General features: G+C 42.5%; 1 protein-coding gene across 4 annotated transcripts in view; it reads right to left on the bottom strand.

Annotated features, from left to right (window-relative positions):
- Positions 1-1,141: 1,141 nt before the first annotated feature.
- Positions 1,142-26,805, bottom strand: part of LOC148036320 (kinesin-like protein KIN-7E, chloroplastic) — a 42,290-nt gene continuing 16,626 nt past the window's right edge. Inside the window, exons 15-27 of one of the 4 annotated variants that reach the window (XR_015690930.1) lie at positions 18,534-18,716; positions 18,246-18,413; positions 17,670-17,903; positions 17,320-17,460; positions 16,912-17,037; positions 5,980-6,030; positions 5,790-5,837; positions 5,341-5,607; positions 2,597-3,310; positions 2,243-2,332; positions 1,961-2,117; positions 1,631-1,703; positions 1,142-1,535 (exon numbers count right to left, since the gene is read on the bottom strand). Coding sequence is in view for 2 of the 4 variants with exons in the window: in XM_087678314.1 (XP_087534440.1) it covers positions 1,758-1,843; positions 1,961-2,117; positions 2,243-2,332; positions 2,597-3,310; positions 5,341-5,607; positions 5,790-5,837; positions 5,980-6,030; positions 16,912-17,037; positions 17,320-17,460; positions 17,670-17,903; positions 18,246-18,413; positions 18,534-18,716 (2,265 nt within the window). In the remaining 2 variants the exon portion in view is untranslated. Of the gene's footprint in view, positions 1,844-1,960; positions 2,118-2,242; positions 2,333-2,596; positions 3,311-5,340; positions 5,608-5,789; positions 5,838-5,979; positions 6,031-16,911; positions 17,038-17,319; positions 17,461-17,669; positions 17,904-18,245; positions 18,414-18,533; positions 18,717-26,805 lie in introns of all 4 variants that reach the window. The other 3 variants (XR_015690929.1, XM_087678315.1, XM_087678314.1) reach the window with 3 other exon arrangements.

Below are 26,805 nucleotides of genomic sequence, written 5' to 3'. Positions count from 1 at the left end.
CAAAAAATATCTAACAATGACTCAATTTGAGCCCATTTAGGTTTTCATTTACCTTATCATATGCCAAGATGTATGTCCAATTTACTACAAAGTGTTCTACCACCTTTCATTAATCCAAGGTCATACTTATTGCATAAGGGATATCTTCTTAACACAATGGTCTTTGCACTCTCCAATAGAATAGACCTCCTAAAGATCATACTTATTGCATAATGGATATCTTCTTAATACAATGGTCTTTGCACTCTCAAATAGAATAGACCTCCTAAAGATGCATCTAGAAGACCAATTGCTCGTTTAGACCAAGTGGAAGCATCTACTTTTTAAGTACAGATCTCATGTATAATAGTGAAAATAAATCCATTCAATTCTTTTTGTTGTTTGTATTCACAATTATGAAAGGTGGTTTGGGCCAACTATAAAATGTATGGACTTATATCATGGTATCCAAGGTGGCCCTCTTCTAAAAGCATGAATGAAGATTGGAAAGTCCTAGTGCATCACAAACATTGATGTGGTTAGACTTCATTTCTAGATGTTCAATAGCACGAGCAAATTTTTCACAAGCATTTACAAGACATGTTGCAATCACTAACCAAGAGCTAATTGCAAGAGCACAACATTACTTTCTAAATTAGCCATCACCTCGCACTCGTATGTGCAATTAAAACAGTGCAGATCTTTGTTCAAGAGTCATCACTAACCCTCTACCCTTGTGTGTTACAAGAATGAACCCTCTACCATACCAGATTGCATTTAAGATAAATATGGTAAAACGACTGAAGTAATTTGAAAGTCTTAGGACATTTCAGGAGCAGGAACCATCAGGAGACTTCAACAGATGAAATAACCTACCGAATGGAAACCGTGCCTATTTGGGAATCCAGTCATTTAAAGCCTAAAGCCACTTTCTCCACTCACTGCAACAACCTTTATATGGTAGCTGTCGATTTGGGGATGAAACCCATTCCCTTTGTGCATTTATAGTATGTAAGGAAGTGGCTTTGCACCCAGAAAAGTGTTCTACGGATACAAGTAATACACACATGCGCACACAGATATAGTACTTGTACCACAGCTGCATGTCTTCAATAATTAATTAACTGCTGAGAACCTTGGATAGTATACTGTTTACTCGTACACATTTGGACAGATCTCCATAAAATTGCTCAGAGACCCAGAAAATATATTGTTTCCATGATTTCCACATTTGTCTGTAGGTAAATGTATACAAAGTTGTGGCCAATAAGCCACTTAATCAAACTCAACAACAGGCTCATGTGTATTTACATTGTACAACTGTTTTACATGGCTCAAAAAATATAGGGATAAAAAGCCAATCTTGGACAGCAAGCATGAATCACATTTCCGGAAAGCACAGCAAATTCTTAGCTGAGCAAACTCACACATCTTCATTGTGAGTTCTGCTTACAGCTTTCACTTAAGTGCCACCCATCATCCCATCTGAAGGGGAACATTGCAGATGGCTAAAGCTTGAGTGTGCGTAAATTCAGAAATCTGGATTCCACAACTGACTTGATTGTGGTACCCAATCACAAAGCCTTTATTAGCAGGATAGAAACACTTCCATGGAAGGGCAATACTGCAGGATCATCAAAGAGATACATACTTGTAATGGTACTTCGAAATGCACTGCTACATGGCACAGCTGAGAGCCTTCAATCCGCAAAGTACTACAGCTTCTACATGGTTTGCCCAGCCAGAGGATTAACACAAGTCAACCAGGACACTGCTTTTCAAGAAGTGTAGGTAATAATCCTATCCTGAATAGAACTCCTACAAAGCGGGCACTCTGTACATGCTACTGCACACGATTTACACACTGCAATCATCCCATAAACAAGAGAAGTAAATACCCAAATGAACAAGAAAATGCAAGTTTTTGTAGGGATTCTTAAATCTTTATGAAACGAACAAAATTAACTTTGGATGCACTTACAACAAAAATGCCGGCATGGAAGTAGCACTGCAGCTGTGGGTGCCTCGAAGCAAACTTTGCAGACATGGCTAATTCTGTCATCTTCAGGGTGCTCAGCCCCTACTGCAACAGCAGATCCATTATCTTTCTCCTTTTCCAATTTTTCCTGCATTCTGGCCTACAGCAACGGGGGAAAACTGATCTTAACAGCAGTGGGACAAAGCAGCATTTCACCTGCTATATAAACATTTTTGACACATGTTTATTTTCAGGTTAAGCCGAGAATAAAGAAATTCACCACACCTTGGCATGACACAATCTTGTCAATGCTTCAACATGAAGAGCGCTAAGATCTTCCAAGGCAGCCAGATCTAGACCATCGAGATCTTCACTCTGCGAGAAATTTGAGGATCAAGATACAGCCACTCATAGAAAACAACACAATGTGGCTATGAAATATGCCTCCAATATCAACCCCTCAAAAATGAAATACTTGGACTTCATTATATTATCAGATCTTAAATGCGGGTAGATTGTAAGACTCGTAAGGAGATTTCTACAAAGTATCATGCAAAATGAGACATTATGTTCAACCTTGCTAAAGAAATAGGAAGGCAGTTTGACTGATATATTTGCCAGAGAACAGATTATGATCACCTTCAACTGAGAAACAAGTGTTTCAAGTTCTGCACTATGGTGTCGCTCTTCCTCGAGACAGCTTTTGAGTGCCTTCAACTCTGTGGCATTGGCTGTTCCATTTGCTTGTAGAGCATTCTCTGTTCTTAGCAGCTCTTCAGAAAGAGCCGGTAAATTTTGTGGATCCACAGCAGTAACCTCATCATTGCCTCTCCCTTTCTTCAGCTTTGCAACAAGAACCCACATGCTTGCCAGATCATTTTCCAAGTCAGCCTCCCGTCTTTTTGCATCCTCCATCTTTTTTCGGATCTCCACCTCCTTCAACTCTCTTTCCGCTAGTGCTGCTTCAAGAGCAGCTTCCCTTTCCTTACTAGCCAGTAGCTCTCTTCTTAAATCCTCAGATATTGCTTCTTCTTCTAACCTCTTTGCATTGCGTTGCCTTTCTAATCTTCCTGTACCGCTCAATGAAGTGTGAGTTCCATTTAAGACAGTTTTTGATCCTGCGCGGGCATATGCAAGTTCTTGGGCAGTTGCAAGCTCAGCTGCAAGCTTGGTATTTTGATAAGAGAGCTTTGTTACCTCTTCCGCTAAATTTTTAAGCTCTACTGCTGCAGCAGAAGCTAGCTCTTTGGCATAAGAGGATTCCTCAGCCAGCTTGCAACTTTGAATCTGAAGAGCATCCTTTTCTTCCAGAAGCCGGTCATTTTCCTGTTTCAGTTTTTCTATGTCTATGGCCTGAAAGGCAATGACACACAAGTCAGATTTGAAGAACTTTCTTTAATCAGAAGAGAGCAAAAGAAAAGCTATAAGTTCTTTCAGGAACACATAACTATAAGCTCTTTAAGGAACACATCTCAATGGGTCCAGACAAGAAACAATCTTTGACAAAGTATTAATAAAGATGTACATCATTAACTAGACTCCACATCATCAAGTAAGAGCCACATGTAAGCCCCATATACCGATACACCAACCCCCTTCATTCTTGAAGAGGACTTCAAGATTTGTTAGGCAACCAACTTTATGACATTCATGAATATTCCAATCAAAAAGAAATTATGCATCAAATGTGCAACATATACTACCAAAGAAATTGCAAATGAAGTGTAGTTTATTATAGACATGGCGAGGGCAAGATCCCCTCCGAAAAAGCACTAATTGAAAATAAAAAACTACAAGGCCTCTTGACCTTTTCACAACCCAGAGTCAGCTAGTCAACAATGCCATCAGCAACAAATATTCTGAATAAGAACAAAGTAATGCTCCTTTAGAGTGTTCACCAGAAACCATGGTTTGATGCAAAATGAATGGAAAACTTTCCCAAAAAACTCTTCTAGCTTAGAAATAGAAGGCTCAGAACCTGAAAACTTACAAAATTTTGGTTATAAAAAAGGCAAAGTCATGTAATTGGATTTAAAAATCCACCAGATTATATTAAGTGTTTCTGTATCTGCCACCAAAAATGCTTTTAATGAGCATGGCTTTCTTTACGGCAGGAACTGGCTAGCTAAAATTTTAGAGAAACCACACCTATAGGCTTCAAAAGGGCAGCTTGAAACTTGTGGTTATCAAACACAGAAAACTGAACCAGATGTATCTTAGCCCACCCACATGGCAGGGACTGCATACCTGCTGAACAAGGCCAGTAGAAGGATGCACATGGTGAACACAAACAGTAGAAGAAGAGACGAGCGAACGTTGAAAATCAGCAAAAAGGGCTGATGCCAAGTCCATTGAGCTGGTTTTGAGCTGAGCATGAGGCTGGAAACTGAAGCTGAGAACCAAACACTCAACTACTGACTCATGTGACACACTGGGAACCTGTGTTAGGCAGTAATCCCCACCCAAAATTGGGAATATGCCGGTAGTACAATAGATGTTCAATCTAGCCACATCAAAGGTGCACTACATATAGAGAACTACAGGCAGCATTGCTAACAGACCAGATTCCTCATTAGCTCTCTGGACCTGTTCAAAACTAGACAGGCAGGACAAAGCCATTAGTCAAGAGTACACACAGTATTGGACAGGACTTCTATCAATAGAATAGATCGAAAAGAGGGCTGCTTAGCTTGCCAATATCCAAGCAAGGTTTAAAGATGCTTTCTTGTTTGGCATGCTTGAAAGCAACATCAAATCACCCACACTTTTCAAATCAATCACAGTACTACCTGATACCCTGGTCATGATGTCCAACAAACTTAAATATAAACAGTTAAAATGCTACAAGCTGTGTTTTCAGCACTCACAATCATGAACTGCTCTGTATTGCATACAGTTCTGCAACACAATCACAAGGTGTTTTTTCAGCACTCAGAAACTGCTCTTTGCGGTACTACATAAAGCCCTGTAACCCCACTTGGTGCTGTGTGTCTAGCCTGAATAGAACAGCATGTTATGTACAGAAACAACATTAGGCAAGGTAAAGGCTGAGCTCATGAGTTGAATAGAGCAAAGTTCAAAGTGCCTATCGAAGCAGTTTGCAACTACTATGCATGTATTGCTTGCCACACAAGCATGCAATGTATTTGTCAAAAGGTTCATAAAACATGCACTCTTCAACCTAAACCGCACCAAATGTTAAGTTGAAAACATAACAAAATGTACTAGAAGTCATTTAGAAATGTATTTAGTTGGACCAAAATTAATGGCAAATTGTACTAGAAGTCACTCATAAAATACCAAGTGATCTTATAACAGTGTATAACACCATTTGGACATGTTTAAAAAACAGAATCAACTGTAAAAGAACACATTCTGCTCACCTGTTGAAGTACTTGCGACTGCAAGCCAGAAATTTCAGCAGCTGCTTTAGCGTTTTCTTCCAAGCCAGTCTTTGTCCTAAACTCTTCTTGGGCTTCCCCATCATTACAGCTCAACTCCTTGGCAGCACTGTTTGTGTCTACACAACCATTGTTCTCATCACCCCTTTCTACTGGGCTGCAGGTTTTGGAGTCACTTTGGACACCATATGCAGAAAGTTGTTCCCTAAGAGCAGCTATTGTGTTTTTCAAATCAGCATTTTCTGTCACCTGCAGAAAAATAGCCATTTCACTTGAAAGACAAAAAATTAAAGCTGCATTCCCATTACTCCCTTTCATTAAAGAAACTTGGGAGATTACTTAATGCAATATACAGGTTTGTAACCACCCAGCTCAGAAAACAGAGCTCAGAGTAACAGCTGAACAGAGGTTGTGCAAATTATCAAGCTTACCTTCGACTGCAGTTGCTCTTGCAAAATCCTGTTGTCTGCACTTTTAATCTTCAGACATGAGATAAAAGGGTCAGTACTAGAGATGCATTTCATGCTGATAAAAGGTTATTTTGTTGCTAGGACAAAGTTTGCGTGAACAGCAATTTCAGATTGATGCACCAAACACCAACAGACAACAGATAATACTTACCTCAAGTTCAAATGACTTCTCATTCAGCTGATTTGTTAGCTTAGATATTGTCTGCATGGAAAAACAGAAAATAGCCCTCAAAGAGGTCAGACAGCCACTTTCCAAGTTTGTTTTTAAAAGATACAAATAAAGCTGTGAGGCCAAGTTCTTGTGTGCACAGATGCATTTCTTAATGAGGAGATGTTGCTAGATCACATGTTTCCCACCAAAAAAAATTCATTCTCAACCATGGCAAGCAAGTCAGTAAATCGTGTGAGAAAAGATCCCTCCACACAAAAGGAAAATTTCTAGACACTGAAAATAGGAAATCAAAACTCACTCAACATGCATGTGCAATATACGAATACAGACAGAGAAAAGATGCCTTCAGTCTGAATAGAAAGAAACCACATGGTGGGAGCACGCAACACAAACATGCTGGATGCAAGGAGAAAGAAGAAGCCACACCAGTCCTGTTAGACAGTCATTTCCTGGACAGTCATACGACCAGAGTGTCACGTCAGCAGAGTACGGCAGGGTGACACGTCAGCAGTCGAACGTTTTCAGTCTGCAGTCGGACAGTTTTTTTCTGCAGTCAGCTGCATTTAATGCAGCCGACCTGGTGCTGGGTATTTTTTATTTATTGGCTATATAAAGCCAGTTGGTGGCACACTCTCAGTTATCATTCTGATCTTGAACTCTGTCAGAGTTGGTCTGCTGAGACTGACTGCGCTCAGGCTGACAGAGATCGTCTTCAAGGCGGAGACACACGCAGATATTTCTTCTGCCCCTGTGTATATTTCTGCACTCTTATACAGCATACTACACTGCAGTTTTTCTGCATTAGAGTCTCCTTTTCTCTCTCCCTCTTTTCTCTGTGTTCACTCTCTCCGTCTTTGTCCTACGCTTCCACATCGCTGCACTCTGACAAGTCCAAGGTTAGCTCTTTAAAGCCCATGACCTTCCCAGTGGTCTGCGACCTGGCCAGTAAGATTCTAGAATCATGGTCCTTTAACTCACCACTCTCATTCAGTTCAGTCAGGACAGAGAATGCAAATGCACAGTATGGATGCACCATACAGGCCCGACACAAGGAGAACAACATGAAGAAGCCAGGCTACACAAAGGTTGGCTTTTATATAGACCATCACCTTTTTATATGACTGCTAATAGTGTTCTAGAACAATTGCCCTTGAACTGTTCACCAATATTGCTGTCCACTTCATTCCTGATCTGACTCCTGTTTCACGTTATTGCTGTCAGCAGCCAGTCAAAATCGCTTTCTTTCTATTTGTGCTAATACAGCTAAAACAATTTGAGAAGACAAGCTCCTCTCTAATACTTTGCTTCAACTTCCCAGCTCCACGAACTGACATCACCCACTACAATTAATAAGGCAATATTGAGCTTACTTACTAGTACTCAACTGGCTGCTTCTTTAATATCAGTGCTGCAGCTGTGCATACAGCTCACAGTTGATATCCACCACCTTGAATTCCTTACCTCCTTCGTACTTGTCTTTTCATACTGCATTGAACCTCACCATGAGGATTGCTGAGCACCCACTCACTTTTATTCAGCTGGTTAGCTTGCTTCTAGAGGAGGAGCAAACACGGAAAAATAGTGGTGTGGATGCTATAGTCTCTGAGCAAGCTTTTGTGGCAAGACAGAAAGGCAAGAACAGCAAGGTGAAAAATGTTCCACAGAGTTCTGGCACTTCGGGCACATCGCAGAATCAATCACAAGGGGGGACGCAAGCAAAGAAAGGAAAATGTCATTATTGTAAGAAGCCCGGCCACTATATCACTGAGTGCAGAAAGCGCATTGCCAAAGAGAAGAAGGAGTCAGGAATGTCTGTTTCTACTACTCCTTCCACTGCTAGTGAGTCCGCGTCCTTTGTTGTGGACAGGGACTATTGTTTTTACACTTGCAGTTATGACATCTCTTGGGCCGATAGAGCACTTAGCTCTACAGAGGATGCTGACACTTGGTTCTTTGACAGTGGTGCTTCTAGACATATTACATCTCGCAGAGATTTGTTTGCTTCAGTTAGTGCACCTCCCGTTGGGAAATCGGTACAGTGTGCCAATAATGCATCATACCCTGTTCGTGGTATTGGGGAGATTCAGCTCACAGCCATTGATGGCTCTATTCTCCACCTGCAGGATGCTTTGTTTGTGCCTGGAATAAAGAAGAATTTGCTTTCTATTTCTTCTTTGGCACGTTGTGGCATGCAGGTCACCTTTGATGATGATCGTTGCATGGTTCGAGAAAAAGAATGCATGACTTTGGTCTTGACAGGATCTTTGTGTCATGGTTTATATGAGTTGGATGCTCGTTCAGTCGATCAGTCAGCATACTTGACATCCACTCTTACTCCTGCTATGATACAGGCGGAGTTACGGCATGCTCGTTTAGGGCATGTAAACTTTGGCAGCTTGATGCTTTTGCAGCGTACTCAAATGCTGGATGGCTTACCTCTCTTGGAGAGACCTCCTGAGCACTTATACGAGGGATGCATTTTGGGGAAAATGCATCGGTTCTCATTTCCTCGTGATGTTGCTTTCAGAGCAACAACCAAATTGCAGTTGGTGCATTCAGATGTTTGTGGGCCTATGCAGACCATGTCATTGGGTGGTTGTTATTATTTTGTGACATTCATTGATGACTTCACACGTTTTTGCTAGGTCTACTGTTTGAAAAAGAAGTCAGAAGTGTATGATGCATTTTTGGCTTTCAATGCACTTGTTGAAAACCAATCTGTATGCAAAATTAAGACTCTCCGTTCAGACCGAGGGGGGAAATACATGTCCTCTATGCTGAATTCTTTTTTGCAGCAGAAGGGCATAGTCCATCAGTATACTACAGCTTATACTCCACAGCAGAATGGGGTAGCAGAGAGGAAAAATCGGTCACTCATGGAGATGGCCAGATGTATGCTGAAGGCAAAGAGCTTGCCTCATAGTTTTTGGATGGAAGCAGTTATGTGTGCTTGCCATATTTTGAACAGATGCCCTACCAAAGCCTTGAAGACCATCACACCATTTGAGGCTTGGAACAGCCGTAAACCTTCTATTGGTCACTTTCGTACCTTTGGGTGTCTTGCCTATGCCCATATTCCACAGGTACTTAGAAGAAAATTGGACAACAAGGCTGTTAAGTGCATTTTTATGGGATATAGCAATGAGAGCAAAGGCTACAGACTCTATGATCCCGTTACGAAGAAGGTTTTTGTCAGCATGGATGTTGTTTTTGATGAAAAATCAGAATTATCCTTGGCTGGTTTGGACAAATATCAAGCTGCCCGTGATGTTTTTGAAGGGCTGCTGCCCATTACTTTTGGTGATTCAGTTGGAGGTTCACAAAATGAACCTAATGTTCAGCCAGCTGCTCCTATGGAAAGTGCAGAAATTCAGCCATTGGCTGATCGGAATATTCAGCATCATGCTGAAACAGAAATTCAGCAAGAGCTTGCACACAGCCAGGATGCTAGACAGCTACCTAGATGGTATTTGCAGACTATGCAAGATAGTCCTTTGGATGCACCCATGGCTGGTCGTACAAGAAGGCAAACTCGCTTGCATGATTCAGCACATACCATGGAGTTTATTATGGCAGCAAGTACTTTTGATAATGAAGAGTCTGAATGTTATGAGGATGCACAACACAATGTGCATTGGATGGCAGCTATGCAAGCTGAATTAGATTCTATTACTAAGAATCAAACTTGGGATTTGGTGTCCTTGCCATTTGGGAAGAAAGCCATTGGAACGAAATGGGTCTACAAATTGAAAAGAAAAGCAGATGGATCCATTGATAAATACAAGGCACGGCTGGTAGCTAAAGGCTACGCACAGAAAAAGGGCATTGATTATGAGGAGACATTTGCTCCTCCTTCCCGTATGACGACCATCAGGTCTATGATTGCTTTGGCTGCACATTATGGTTGGACAGTACATTAGCTAGATATCAAGACTGCATTTTTACATGGGGAACTTCAGGAGGAAGTTTATGTACAACAGCCCATTAGTTTTGCAGTTGAAGGCTCAGAACATTTGGTATGCAAGCTTAAAAAGGCACTATATGGTTTGAAACAAGCTCCTAGAGCTTGGTATGAAAAAATAGATGCTTTTTTGCTTGGTCAGGGGTTTCTAAACAGCTCATCTAAGTCTACCCTTTACGTATGTAAAGAAGGGGGATCTATGCTGATTTTATGTCTTTATGTTGATGACCTTCTGCTCACTGGAACACATGCTGATCAGATTTCAGCATTCAAACAAAATTTGCAGCAAACTTTTGACATGTCTTACTTGGGAGTTTTGCATTACTACTTGGGCATCCAGTTCATACATAATGCTCGAGGTATTGGGTTATCACAGTCAAGGTATATTGGGCAACTTCTTGAGAAGTTTGGTTTACAAGATTGCAAGCCAATTTGTACTCCCATGGAACCTGGACTGAAACTGTCATTACATGATGACAGTGATTTGTTTGATATACATACATATGCTCCTGCGGTTGGATGTCTTATCTATCTATGCAATACTAGGCCGGACATACAGTTTGCAGTTTCAGCTTTGAGCAGGTATATGCATCAGCCACGTATGTCACATTGGCAAGCTGTCAAGCGTGTTTTTCGCTACTTGCAGGGTACTCGTTCTCTTGGGTTGCTTTATGCCAAAGGGGGACCACTGCAGTTACATGCTTACAGTGATTCTGATTGGGCTGGTGATTATGATACACGTCACTCCACTAGTGGCAATTGTTTCTTTCTTGGCTCTTCTTCCATTTCTTGGCTTAGCAAGAAACAATCCACTGTTGCCACATCGTCATGTGAAGCTGAATACAAGGCAGCTTTCACTACCACAGTTGAATGCGTATGGCTTAGACGCTTGCTAGCTGATTTGGATGTATCTGTTATTGAGCCTACTCCATTGTTCACTGACAGTCAGAGTGCCATTGCAGTGGCACGGAACCCAGTGTTTCATGCTCGCACGAAACACATTGAGATTCACTATCACTTTGTCAGAGAGAGGCTACATGCAGGTGATATCAGCCTTGTCTATTGTCCTACCACCAGTAATGTGGCAGACATCTTCACCAAAGCTCTTCCTCGTGACAAATTTGAAGCATTTCGAGATGCTTTAAATTTGATATCCTTTGGTGGCGGATGATCCTTGTACTCTTGATCACTCTTCACTCCAGGGGGGTTTGTTGGGTATTTGACTCACGCCTTACTTACGCCTACGCTCATATGGGAGTGTCGGTGATCAGTAGGACACTGGGGCACTTTTTACTCTCGGTAGGAGAGGTTTTTTCCCCCAGACTTATGGTCTTATTGTCATATGTACTTATGTGCTTATGTTACACACATTTGGGCACTTAGTGTGTGTCGAGTGTGAACACCCCCTACAACCCTAAGGTTAAAGGGTTGTACTTTGTACTTTCAGGATACACTCATTCAATCTATTCTCTTGGGTGTCGTGCTTCAACTCAGTCTCTCACTCTCACACTGTCTACTGAATCCCTGCTGTACCTCGATCCGCTGCTCTCACATGTTTCTCCTTACGAATATCGGGAGGACACCAAACTCCAAAACGAAGTATCTCCTACCAGGAAGCAATCAAATGAGAAAGGAGAAAAGACTGGGAGACCTTTATAGGAGAAAAGACTGGGAGAAAACGAAGCATCTCCTGCCAAGAAGCAATCAAATGAGAAAGGAGAAAAGACTGGGAGACCTTTATAGGCCTTCGAGAATTAAGTGTGTGCCACCAAGAAGCATGAATAACCGTGCTACCATAAGAGATGCCAGTCTTTTCTATGAAAAATTTGGCAATATCTGACCAAGGATGACACTGAATACATAGACTTTGCAAAAGGGATAGCCTCAAAGCAACCATATGCAAATTAACATCCGACAAAGCTGCACCCCCATCCTTTTCGAAGTGGTCACATGCTACCAAGAGATCCATATCTACCCCAAACGATTGTCTTTCTTTTTCCACAGCATAAATTTGATAGGCTAGACCAAATCCAAAAGGGACTTCTTAGTCCAAGGAAGCAATGGCAGGAAGAACGAAATCATACTAATCATAATGCGTTGAGCCACTTTCAGTCTAACATATAGAGGCCAACTCTGAGATTTCCAATACATGAACCTGTCATGAATTCGGGAGGCCATCCAATCCAACAAGGCACGGGGAGCAATCTCCACACCAATAGGATATCCCAAGTATCTGGTTATATTGCCCCTTGGGATCACAATTCCATTCCAGCCCAAGGCCTGCAGATCATTCTCCGTACAAGAGAGAAGGGTGGATTTCTGAGTATTAATGTGAAGACCCGATGCCAAAGCAAAAAGATTCCAAGCCACCATTGCCCGATTAACATTAATACAATCCGCCTTAAGGAACATAAAAGAATCATCTGCCAAAGATTGGCCCACAAACTAATCACCGCCTGGAAGAGATAAGCCAACTATCTCACCTTGAGCTGCCAGCTTATCCAATAATGAGAGCATCAGGTGAGTTATTAAAGCAAACAACAAAGGGCTGAGAGGACAACCTTGCCAAAGAGACCGAGATAAGGCAATTTCCTCCATAATCCCTCCATTAAGAGCAATACGAGCCACAACTCCCTAACTGATGGTATCAACTAGAGAAATCATATAGGGCCCAAATTGTATACATTAATTGCCGCAAAAATGACTAGCTAACATGATCAAATGCCTTCTCAATATCTAGCTGAAGCATAACAACCTGCTCGCTAGCAAGTCACAAATATATGTTCGAGCAGAGAGAACATCATCTGAAAGAATCTCTTGCGAACCCAACAAGGCCCTATAAAAGTCAACGATCATCCGAATAATGGAGACAGGATCAGTCACCATATCACCTTGCCCATCATTTAAACGCACAATATTTTCCCGAGCATATTTCTGATACAGACGAGCAAAAAATTGATGAGTTTGACAGTTGTTATCATGTAAAGCTTCAGCTTTGGCCAACAGTTTGTATTTTGCATATTCCTCCTTCTGAAGAGATTGGACCCTGCCTTTCAACCATTCAATGCAAGTGAGCAAGTCATCATTGGAATCCCCAGTCTGACACAGAGACAAGGAGTGAGCTAATAAAGATTGAGCATGCTGCAATTCAGCTCGAAACGAGGAAGCATGCTGAATACCATATTGTCCGAATAAGACCCGCGCATTATCCCTAAAAACCGCCCGTGCTTCCATCCCTGTAGATAGGACCTTCGAGCTAAAAGAATCTAGCAGCTGCTGAACACCTTCCAAAAACTGATTTGGCTGCAAAAAAGATTGATTAAACCGAAGAGGCAAATGGGCAAGGAGAACCTTGAATGGATGAACAGGTCTGTGGCTCATTTCCAAGACCAAAGGGTAATGATCTGACAAAACATATTGTCTTTCCGCATATCAATGACTGCAGGAAGAAAAGAGTCACTTTGGCAAATGTAGATCCTATCCAGTCTGGCCCAAGTATTTGGATGCTAAAAAGAACAATAAATATATCCGGCTTGTGACGGATACATCCAAGACCACATGTCTTGTTTCAAAGATACCACTGCAAGAGCATCCCAAGCCTGTCACTCAAGACCATCCATAACCGAATGCGGAGAGATCGCCTGATCTGCAGAGACACGGATATTAAAATCACCCATAACAAAGCCTTGATGAGCCATGGCAAGGCAGTGCAAGTCATCCCAAAGTTGACGACGTTCCCTTGCATTAGAATAAGCATACACGCCTACAATCCACAAAACCTCACCCTCATAACATATTTCCAGGATCACAAATCGGACGCGGATATCTTGAAAAACCAACGTTGGTTGCAAGGAGGATTTGACAACCAACATAACTCCCAATTTATGCGGAGCGCGACCACTAAAAAAGACCACATAATCCTTATACACATAAGAAGATCCAACCAAAGCATGCTACTTGTGCTCCACAGCACAAAAAACATCCCAATTTCCAGCTAACACAACTTTTCACAACCGATACTACTTGCTGCCCAAAGAAATACCTTTCACATTCCACAAAGCAATTTTCATGATGAATCACAAACGAGAAAACTAGTGAGCCATCGCTTTCCCTTTCCCTTTTACATCAATAGCCTTGGCAACCTAAAATCTCTCCATTTCACTTCGGATAACATCTACAAGATTAGCCCTCTGCAAACCTGCACTCAAAGCTCAGGAAGGAAACTACAGTTGTTGGAAGCAGAAAACATCCCGAGGAGGCACAAGCCTTCCACGAGCATCAAATCACAAAGCTAAATCAGAAATCCTTTTATCTTCCATTGCCAAAGCACGCAAAGATTGAAGTTTTGTATAAAACCCCTTACCTCTCCACGTTGAAAGGCCTTAGTAATTGGGGGCGGCGAAAATGGGCAAGATTCGAGCAAGAATCTTGCCTAGCATTACCACGAACCACAGTGACCCAAGAATCCTCCCAAGGAGACAAATTCCGCCCAACCACAATCGAAGGACACTCCCCACCCACGTGAGGAACATCCTTCTTGCCTTCCTCACGACCATGTTGGGGTAGGTGCTTTGGATTAGCTATCGATTGTTGAATCATTTGTTGAGGGAGGTGGTCTTGCATTTCTATATCTTGATCCATAGGGCCTTGCACTACCTCTGTATTTTTGTCGCATTCCGAAATGAAATGGCCCAATTGGCCACATCTGAAACAGTGTCCTGCAAAAGTACCCCATTTCAGCTCATATACCAACGTTTGTAAACTTGGAACTTCAAAACGAACTTTTGTCGGGCGAGGTTTTCCTATATCCCACAGCATACATCCTCTATTCCTATTGCAAGAAGCCAACCAAGGTTCCACCAAAACCTCACCAAGGGTTTTAAGTACCAGAGGAAGGAGTCTCCAAAGATGCAAAGGAAAATCAACCACCTCCACCCAAATTGGGAATGCCTGCCTCAACACCTCCTGAAACTCAGCCATAGGCCTCCAAGGGACCATATGAACCAGCTACCCATCCAAAAACAAAGGAATGTGTTGCATAATGAAAGCCCACACTTCCAAGGAACTAAATCCAAGGAACTAAAAAGAACCTCAAAGAACCCCCGCGGTCCATCATATATCTCTTCAACAAGAGGGGCCTGCATGTGCCTTGAAGCATCAACATGGCACTATTCAACATTGACCAACATGGACTACAGCCAAGCACGAATTCTAGTGATCAAGGGAGACCTTCCTATAAAATAAAAGATGGCAGCCCTGTCATGGAAAGCAGCAATCTGCTTTAAGGCCAGATCAGTTCCCATGATTGCAACCACCTGATCCCCATCCGGAAAAATGTTAGCTTTACCCTCATTAGCATGAACATAGTCCGACATAAGATGATTGGCAGTAGCCAACGTGAACTGAACAGAACCATCAGTCTGTGAAGAAGAAGCATTAACCTCTGACTGAGACAAATTTGGGGGGCTTAAGACCAGTTCTTCAACCGACATCCTACGACGTTTACCCATTTCATCCCATTAAATTTGCCATTATAGAAGTAGATGGTGATCACAAAACATGTCACTGAACACTAACAGGCTATGTCCCACCAGATCTGGGCTGGGACTGCCTTCTGCAGGCCCTATGTGGAAACACTCTGTGCAGGAATAGCAACTGCAAAAAGTGTTCTCGCTCCCTCAGCCATTCACTCAGACACCGTGGGAAGGAGGGATGCCAAATCTGTAGGTCGAGCAGAAGTGTATATGTACAGGGACGGCAGGAGCAGGTTGCAATTTATAGGGCTTTTTATAGAGCGGGGAGGCGTGACCCACTGCGGAACAGAAAAGGGGGGACCAGGAAGACCGTATGCAACCCTCAGACAGTGATACTCCTGATCCAAGGCGCAACCCTGTGGAGATGCAGAACATGCAGAACTGCAGGATGATTAGGGTTTACCAGCTTAACGACAGGCAGAAGAGTATGGCACTGGGACAGATACAATTAATTCTCTCTCTCTCTCTCTCTCTCTCTCTCTCTCTCTCTCTCTCTCTCAAAAGCAAGCAAGCTACCTTACAGTAAGAGATCCCTCTCACTAGTTAGTCAAGTGCATATTCTCCATTTTAGAGTGGCTTCAGACACTCATGCTTTTGTTGTATGCCATACATATACCACACACTGCATCTTTCCTAAAACAAATATTTTGAGTTTGATGTCTCAATGATTTTAGTTTAATGATCTGATATCTACTGGAATGGCTCTCATTGTACTTCCACAAAAATTATGTTTGATTTCTATGGTAAGCACTGATGGCAGACTTCCTCTTAACTCCCAAAACTTACTTTTACCAATAGCTTTCTTGCCCAATACAAGGCAACTAAATCCCAGGTGCCATACACTGGACAACTTGATCTCTTCTGGTCTCATTCACATCCAAAATTCAAAAAGTTTTCCTTATCAAGCAAGCTCCAAATGCAATCATAGTTGGCATAATTTCAGATAACAGTTCTGCATTCCAACAAGAGCTGCCTGACCAAAGTCTTTGCAATAGCCATCTTTGTTGGTTCTAGATGGATTCAACCCTACCTTTGCTATAGTGCTGCCTCATCCTCTTCCACAACTACAGCAACCTCACAATTCATCCAGAGAAAAATTACATCGGGTTCCTTTGTTCAGTCCTCTATGGTGAAAACTGGCTTATGTACAAGAGGATAAACACATCCCAAAGTCTGAACAATGTTTCTCTCAAGTTAACAGGAAGCAGGGATTCAGAATGTAGAACAAAGCTAATATTTTTTGCCCTACTACCAATTGCCTTACTTTCTGAAGCATAACTCTACTTGAATCTATGGTGTGCATATGCAGGCTGCAGCATTAACCCACATCTACCATGCATTGGTAGTTTTAAGGCTGCACAAGCTGCATCTACTTTTACAGAGTTGAAGTAACAGAGTATAGAGAACTACACAAACCTGAGACAGCTCCAGATTTGCAGCATTATTAGGTGCTGTTTCCCCACTACCAAGTATGCGTCGCTCGAGCATGCGCATTTGCCTTCTCTTTTCTTGAATCTCATCCTTCAAATTTTGCATTTGTGACTGGAGATATAACGAAACACAGTCAAAATACTAAATCTATACTATTAGTTAAGGAGAGGTGGGGGGCGGGTGCCACGTGGCAGTCCCCCCACCTCCCCCACAAAAAAAAAGAGAATGCGGGGGTGGGTGCCACGCTTCCAGCACCCGCCCCCCCCCCCCCCGGCAAATATCGCGCCCGCCCCAGCGCGAAGCACCGGGGCGAGTCTAGGCGCGGAGCGCCTAGTATGAAATGAAGAGCACAGAGATTATATTTTTTTGTCTTATTAGAATAGGAGAACCAACCTGTAGCTGAAGATCATCTGGATTTGTCGCAGCTTGTTCTGATAATCTTTTTAAAGAGCTAGTGCACAATGCAACTTCCCCTCCAAGCATCTTTACTTGCTCTCTCAATAGATCCATTTGATCAGCCATAGTAGTTCCTGTCTGGAAAAGCCAGACATGCTCATGATTTCAAGACTATACTGAAATGCCCAAACGTCAAATGAAAACTAGCAGGACACATGTTAACATGTCATCATAGTTGTGCCCAAATAATTTAGCCTCGAATGAAGCTCCTGAGACATGATACTTCTGAGTATCTGTACAAATTGTGAGCACATGTACATATACGTGTAAAATTGCAAAATCCTTACAGGGGGAGGCCTCCTGCCTCGAACTGTTGCACTGAAAAGTTCACCGGCTTGAGTTGATTCAAGAAAGGAATCAACAGGAGCAATCTCATCCACCCTGCGACTGACAGACTTTCGACGGCCCTTCAAATCAAACCCAGGATCCACTTGAACAATGGAAGACCCACTTGTTGCAGGTGATGCATTTGGAGAATTGTCTGAGTCCAAACTGGCTGCAGAGCTTCCATGTTCACTTTTCTGCAAAAAACATATCAAATTGTAGTAGCTTGATCAGTAAAGAGAACTTCATGTTACAGGCCAGCAAACCAGTCTTATTTCAAACTTAATCATGCAACCCATACATTTGCATGATGATAGTAATATCACATGTGGCAGTTTGAGAAATGTAAGTATATACTAGCTTAAGGGTCAAAACTCTTCGACTTAAGCTTCTAAAAGAAGTGGAGCAATTTGATGAATCCATCACAGATCACACATACTAAAACAGCAGAATCCACAGTCACTCTCGCCAGCCTCGAAAGTCATGCTTTTACACATCACAAAATAGTCAAGTTTTCCCATCTGAATTATTAAAATTACCTTGAGCTTAAACCATGCCAACATGCTGCGCCTTTTGGTCTTCTTCTCCCCTTTGAATATATCATCAGAAATTATGTTATCACTCTTGGCATCAAGAGACAATTCTGAATCTTGACCATCTTCATCTTCAAAGATGAACTCACGCCTTCTATCAGGTAAATAAGCAAGCTGCATAACCAGTAAAGTTTATTATGATTAGATACCTGTTCATACTGCTCCAATAAAACAGTCAAATTTATAACATCTCTTCTGAAAAGAATTAAGATAGTTCCTGGAAGAGCCTTATACCTCCTCTTCACCAAACGAGTGTCTCCGCCGATGACCCTGCCTCTCAGGAAGGCTTTGAGGTACTGTGTTTTTAGTGGAAACAAGAATAAGCTTAGTTAGTCTTTGAATTCTCCCTAGTAATGCAGCCTTTGCCTGTTCTTCCTCCTCCAACCTTGATTGAAGTTTTACTTGACCCGCTTCCAGCTACAAAGAGGCATCAAAATAGTGAATAGATATAACATACAGCTGAAGATAGGCAAACATAACCCGCTCAAAAGCAAGTAGACTTGATACAAACACAATGCAGCTATTGGACCTTTGTGGTACACAGTCAGCTCTAGCTACAGACAGCACTCTTAATACCAATACAGCACAGTTTTATCTTCCAAACTAGTATGGGCTTTGGATATGCATTGCAGGCTTCACAGCAACGCATCCTGTAACTTAACTAAGACAACAGATTGCTTGATTGGACAAACAAAAGACAAGAGCCCATGTGACGGATTACTACAACTAAAGTATGCAGATTCATAATGGATTGATGATGAATGATGAAGTATGCACTCAAAAATGCATAGAACAAATCTTGAAACAATCGAAAAAGCTTGCCAGAATGAGGTCCAATGAATGTAAAGGCATCTTCTTTAGCATTGGCTTTCACTGATTTGACATAGAGGGAACTATCACTAAGAAAAGTATTACAGAATTTTTTCCATGGTTCCAAATAAAGTCTCTGCCAGTCATGGCTGGCTATTCCTGTCTTATTATCTGCAGCCCAATTAAGGCATCTATTGCTGTTAAGCAAACATGGAGGAAACTACACTGGTAGTGATTCTTATGCTTCTGCAACTTGTAGTGGTGGTCGACTGCTAACCCCAGGTAGCATGACAATCCATATTCCCTCAAGGTTGTGTCTTATTTCCTCTCAATTGTTTGTTTTCTTGCTCCCATCTTATACAAACGTATCAAAACAATACTTCTTTATTGACATTAGAGAAAGCTTCCTGCAGGAGAATTATAAATCTAATACTAGATCAACATAGCTATAAGAAATGCTTGGTATGACAGCATACTTGTAAAATGTGCTAAATATTAAAAATGTGGTACAAACAAACTATGGATGTTGAGCAACAAAGGGTTAATTAACTTTAAATCCCTATTTCAGTTCATTAAGCATCATCAAACTCAAATATTAAATGTACTCAAAGTGTCCAAGTGCCACATTTAATTGCACAAAATGTGTTTGAATGCCACCTGAAGATGACCCAGTCACCACATGAGACGCTTGGTTGGCTCATGATTCTATAAATGGGAATCTGTCCAGCCGCTTTGCACATCCCCAATCTGTTTCATCCCCAGTGTCTGCAATCTATCCATCATCTACGATTGTTGTCGTGACATTTTGGAGGCTTTTCCATAACTGTCAAGATCACAATCTGAAATGATGAATATTGAAAGTGTGCCACGAACTGGCTATAAATAGCCAAACAATAGAAAATTCCCAACGCCAAGTCAGCTGCAATTAATGCAGCCGACTGCAGAAAACTACAAAAAACTGACCGACTGCAACAACCTGTGCCACATGGCGCCCTGTCCAACCAGCTAACGTGGCATCACGTGGCATCCTCTCCGACTGCACTGCTGCCGTACTACTCTGCCCACGACTGTACAGGGAATGACTCTCTAACACCCCCTCTTAGATCCTGAATAGGGCAAAAGATTAAGAGATCTTGAATGTTGCCGAAGAAGAGCCTGGGGCAACGCCTTCGTAAACAAATCTGCAAGATTATCCTCCGTCTTGCAATACTCCACATCAATGGTCCCATCCAGAAGCTTCTCCCGAATGAAGTCATATTGAATCTCAATGTGCTTCGCCCGAGCATGGAATAGAGGATTCCGTACCAAGGCAATGCAACTCTCATTGTCGCACCGCACAACAGTAGGACGAATCAAGGGACAACTAAGCTCCTCCAACAATCTCCGAAGCCACACAACCTTACATGTGGTGGAAGATGCAGCCTGATACTCCGCCTCAGTAGAAGAAAGGGCGACCATGGGTTGTTTCTTGCTACTCCAAGAGATAACACCTGTACCTAAGATAAAACAGTAGCATGTAGTAGACCGTCGGTGGTCCACATTGCTAGCCCAATCTGAGTCACTCCAACATGCAAGAACTAGATCTGAAGCATCTGTACCTACGGGGTAAAAAATCCCTAAATCAAAGGTCCCCCTCAAATACTGAAGAATCCTCAAGGCAACCAACCAATGCACCTGTTTGGGTTCAATCATGAACCCTACCAAAAGACCCGTGGCAAAACAAAGATCTACATGAGTGTTGAGAAGCCAAATCAAGGATCCAATCAACTAACGGTAGCGTAAAGCATCCATCACGAAAGAATTTGAGTGTAAAGTGGCCTTTCAATTCGGATCCATAGGAGTAGTAATAGGCCAATAAGTCTCCATCGCAAAAGTCACCAAGATCTCTTGAATGTACCTCTGCTGAGAGATGAAAATCCCCCTCTAACACTAATAAATCTTGTGACCCAAGAAGAAATGAAGAAGCCCCAAATCTGTCATCTTGAATGCCTGATGTAAAGTCGTCTTGGTCTCTCGAACCTTCTGTGCATGATCCCCTGTCAAAATCAAATCATCAACATATAACACAAACAACACACGACCAACCTCGAAAGTGTGCACATAAAGCTGCAGATCAGTCGTAGAGCGTCGATATCCCAACTTTGACTGAAGAAACGAGTCAATCTTCTCATTCCATGCACGCGGAGCCTGCTTGAGACCATACAATACCTTCTTCAACCTGTAAAATTTCCCATCTGAGGATCCAAAGCCAAGAGGCTGCTCAACATAGATCTTCTCCTGCAAGTCACCATTAAGAAAGGCTGACTTCACATCCAACTGATAAACAAGCCATCTCCTATGGCCAGCCAAGGCAAGAACAGCTCAAATAGTCGCCATACAAGCAGTGGGGACAAAAGTATCATGGAAATCAATGCCTAGGCGCTGAGCAAAATTTTAGCAACAAGGCGAGCCTTGTGCTTGTCCAAAGAACCACCGCTAAGGTACTTGGTCTTGAAGACCCACTTGACACTAATCACCTTCTTGTGAGAGGGATGAGGCACAAGAGACCAAGTGTCATTCCTCTCAATAGCCTCCAACTCGGCTTCCATGGCCTTCCGCCAATTATCAGACTGCGAAGTCTCCTTCACTGAAGTGGGCTCACGATCCTGCATAACATAAGTCAGTAAACAATAGTTGGAGCAAACAAGCTTCGAAAAATGTGCTTGGTTCCTCCGTGACCTCCGCAGTCCATCTTGCGGTTCCCGCTCCTCAAACACCCCCTCGATCCTTGAATCTCGAAGTGTATCACGGACCCAACGAGGAGAACGGAACCTCTCCCCGTCGCTCTCCATCTGCTGAAGACTTAGGAACATCCATTGACGGAAGCTTCTCGAGGGTGACCAGTGGAAGAGAAGACTCTGAATCAGAAGAATAATCTCCATTAAGAGGCTCTGGCTCCAAAGGAACTGTCTCGGGAGCCCCTCTCTCCCTTGGATCTCCAAGGACGGGGTACGCCTCACCCCCCTCTGTGGCTGGAACTTCCACGAACCGCACATCTCGGCTTGTGTAGACACCCCACTTAACGGGATCAAACAAACAATAACCTTGGAACTAGGAGCTATAGCCAACAAAACCTGTCGTCGAGAAGCCGCCTCGAACTTATCACGCTCCAAAATGCCATTCTCTTGGGGAGTGTTAGTGTTAGCAAACTCCTGGTGAATGCCCCTATCTGCATAAAAACAAGCAAACTCATTAGACATAAATTCACCTCCCTTGTCCAAACGCAAGGTCTTCAGTCGCCGGCCAGAATGATTCTCCTCAAAGAGAAGCCAATCCTTGAAGTGAGAGAAAGCCTCCGACTTCAAAGTCAAGAAATAGGCCCAAGGCATCATGTTGTAGTCATCTACAATCAACATGAAGTACAAGCTTCCTTTCAAGGACTCGGTCCTCATCGAGCCACAAAGATCCGTAGATACAAGCTCCATGGGTGAAGTAGACCGCCTAGAAGCTTTGGTGAAAATCGCATCCCGATGCAGTTTCCCACAAATGCAGGAGACACATGGCTGATGGCTCCCCGCTATGTCCGCCGGCAATCCTCTGACAAACGACTCTCGCGACGCCTTCCAAAGATACTGATAGTTCAGGTGGCCAAACTGAGCATGCCATAACTCGGACAGTGTCTGAGATTTAAGAAGAAGAGAAGAGCTAAAGAAGACTTCACTTAGTAGATGCCATTCTCCTCATATCCTACAAAGAGAATCTTCCGCGATTCACAATCAAGGACTCGAACAGTATCACTATCAAACTCCACCAAGAGACCAAGAGCACAAATCTTATGGACCAAAAGTAAATGATATCCCAAACCTGGCACATGCAACACCTCAGAGGTGTGGATACCACCACGTCCATCTGAATAAGCTGCATCTCACCCTGCGTAGTAAAGACACAGAAGAGCTGTCTCCAATGAGAATCTGCCCACGCGAAGGTCGCAAATAAGTAACACCAACGGAAAAAGGAGCCATGTGCCGTGAGGCACCATCCACAATCCACTCTGGAGCCTGGAAAGCTGTCATCGCAACATCAGAAGTCTTCGATGTAAAGTCCTCAATGATTGCTAAGTGTAGAAAAGCAGTTGATGAGGATATAGCCACCGCTCCAGTATCCTTCGTGTCCTTCTTAGTATCCTTCTTCCAATGAACGATCTTGCCATAAATATGGCAAGTCGATTCCTTCTCCTTGTCCTTCTTGGATTTGTTATCCTCCTCCTTCTTTTGGTCCTTCTCCTTCTTCTGAGAGGCTTGACCAACCAATGCCTTCGATTTGGAAGCATTCTGTCCCTTCAATTGTTCCTCCTAGTCCAAGACCATTGGAACCAACTCTTCCCACCAAAGAGTCGACTCCCACTCTGATGCAATAAAAGCGAAATAAAAAGTAGCGAATCGTGGCGACAACAAGGATAGTAAAGTGATCGCCATGTCTTCTGAGGAAATAGGCTTCCCCGCATTTTGAACCTGCATGTGAAAATGCCGAAGTTTATTGATGTGTTCCCAAAATGAAGAAGACTTATTCACGGACAAAGTCCGCATCTGCACCTCCAAAGAAACCCTCTTTATCAGTGGTCATCCGGTTATACATCTCGTCGAGCTCCAACCATATCTCACGAGCCATCATCAAGTACTCGATGTGAGCTATCACGATTGTGATGCAAGACAGAAACAGAAAAGATTGAATTCTGGCATTCAGTTTGTCCCAATGAGACTAGGCCTTGGTCAACTCTGCACGAGCATTGGAAGAGAGTTTCAACTCATCCCTCACCGAGGACCTGTTAATCTCCTCCATCACCAATTCCACCAAATCATAGGACTCCAAAATGGCCAACATCATCACCCGCCAAATGCGATAATTGCCACCGTCAAGCTTTTGATCCGATGGAAGAGCTTGTAAGACAAGCACCTTTCTGTCCATGATCGCCTGAAACTCCAAATCAATCTCTGTAGATATGTTAACCTGCAATACCTGCACAAACACAAAATCAGCCCCCTCTGACTGTGAAAACGCAGCCTTCTAGGGTTGCTTTCTCCGCTGCCCAAACCTTCTTCACCTGCGGAGACGATGAAAATGTAAAATCTGCAATAGAAGGCCTCAAACGCAGCCTTCCTCCCCTTCGAACAGCAATAACATGCAGCAAATTCACCGATTAGACTCCTTTCCCGCACGCCCACGCTTGCTTTAGCCTTGATCCGATGCGCAGCCCTCCTGCTCACCCTCGAATCTTGGAAACGCAGCCTTGTGTCGCGTTGAGATCTCCTCTTCAGATAGATTCAACCCTCAGTCAATCCATCTTCACTGCTTTGATACCATGTCAGAGTGCAACGATACGAAAGCGTAGGACAAAGACTGAGAGAGAGTGAACACAAAGAAGATAGAGAGAGAGAGAGAGAGAGAAAAGGAGTGTAAACGCCAAAAATCTGTGGTGTAGTATGCTATATAAAAGTGCAAAAATACACAATGGAACAGAGGAAATATCTGTGTAGGTCTCCAACTTGATGACGTTGATCTTCGTCAACCCAAGCACATTCTGTCTCAACCAACAGATCTCAATATCAGAATTTGAAATGATGAATACTGAAAGTGTGCCGCGAACTAGCTATAAATAGCCAAACAATAGAAAATTCCCAGCACCAGGTCGGCTGCAATCAATGCAGCCGGCTGTAAAAAACTGCAAAAAACTGACCCACTGCAACAACCTGTGCAATGTGGCACCCTGTCCAACCAGCTAACGTGGCATCCTCTGTGACTGCACTGTTCCGTACTGCTCTGCCCACGACTGTACAAGGAATGACTCTCTAACACAGTAAACCAACGATTTGAGTATGAGATTGATGAGGGCTCCAAGAACTTTATGCGAATCTTTTCATTTAGCAAATCCATTAGCTTTGGCAAGTAAGCTTTAGGCACCGGAATAGGCCTCAAGTTCCATGATACATGTGGCACAATATATATTACCTTAGGAGAGACAACATTAGGATCCACACAACCTATTTCAATTGGCTGAAATGCAAATGCCTTTTCTCGCCTAGCTAGCATCTGCATAAAACAGTCTCTTTCAGCAAGCAAAAGAAACCCTTCTGCACCAACTTTCAATTCCTGTAATGTTTCAAATGTAAACTGATGACCTATATCTTTAGAATCCCGTAAGCTTGGCTGCCTTAACACTTTTTCATACAAATCCTCACTTTCTGGTGGAAGCAGCAAACCAATTGATTTCACATTTTTACCAACTGTCTTATACTTTGTCTCCACAAGTACTTCAACCCATTGTAATCCTTCCTACTGAGTAAATAATTCTATAACATCATACATGTCCAAAGAACATACTGACAACATTCTATTTTCAGCCTCATTTTTTGCATGTGTAGTTGCTGAAATTTCAGCCATAGTATCATTAATATTCAACCCATAAAAGATGCTTGAAATGCCTTCATTTTCAGCTAATAGACCCAATGCTCTCAATTCTTTAGCAGCCCATTTCATAGATATGCGTTCAACCTTGCACATAGCTTCCATAGGCTTAAACCAACATGAATAGTTTGCTGTAAACTGAGAATAACCAATAGTAAATACATTCTTCATTCCATCAAGAGATGAGTACATCTTCTGAACAGCACTACTATAGCCCCACATTACAGCAATGCTTAATGAAAATCCAAGTCTTTGAATTCCCTTGCATTTGAAAGCAAAGGAGACTCTCGAAGCGTATCCCGATTCCTAGGATGATTAACACAAACAATAAGAAATTGGATTGCTTTCCTCCCATCCTTGCTTCTGACTCTTGCATAAGCAAAACCATCATCAAGCACCTTTGTTTCCATACGCACTCCTGTAATATAGAACTGTCCCAAAATTACTGTATATGAGAAATTATCTTACACAAAGAAGTGTTACTCTTCTTGTATATCACCAATCGTCACTTTTACATTAGAACATGTAGCATAGAGCTCCCCTAAAGAATTATGTACACCCCTTATACACCAACCATGATCAATGTCCACAAGCCATGCACAATTTTTATATAATCCACGCTCAATGACATTAATCTCAGACCCATGATCAAGCAAAGCAACACAAGGAGTTTCATACTCCCCTATTTTCACTACCGTTTCAATGGTAGCCCTGGCCCAGTGATTTCTTGTATAATGACTTCGAGGAATAAATCCTAGAGTCTCTTTTCCATATTGTTGCATTTACCTTACATCACCATGCATATTGCTACAAGACAATGCATTTTCAATCACTTTCTTTTCTTTTCCACATATTGTCCACTGATTAGTCGCATCCTGCATAGATAATCCAATACTTACTTCATGCTCATATTCAACCTAAATATCCAACAAAACAATTTCCTCTCCAAATTGCAGCAAAGCACTAGTGATATCACCAAGAAACTAGCGCTTCATCTTAATTATGTCAATGATCTCATCATGAAATTCTTGCTTAGTGATACTAAGCACCTCTCCCAAGGTGAATTCCACCCGACTGTTTAAGATCCGTTCTTCAAAAACCTTCTTAAGATCTATGGCTGTCTCAATATCAAACTGCAACTTATATCCTCGCTGCTTGCTCTTCTTTTTGCCCTCTTGTTTGCTATACTCTTTTTGCTTCTGATTAACCTCTTCCATAACATACCAAAAAGGTGGCTGATTTGTAGCTTTAGACT

This window comes from Lygodium microphyllum, chromosome 5 (assembly GCF_053477565.2).
Source record: "Lygodium microphyllum isolate KBCC chromosome 5, Lygodium_microphyllum_v1.1.10, whole genome shotgun sequence".
NCBI lineage: Eukaryota > Viridiplantae > Streptophyta > Polypodiopsida > Schizaeales > Lygodiaceae > Lygodium > Lygodium microphyllum.
Note: the sequence above shows the minus strand (reverse complement) of the source record. Positions and strands in the feature narration are given on the sequence as shown.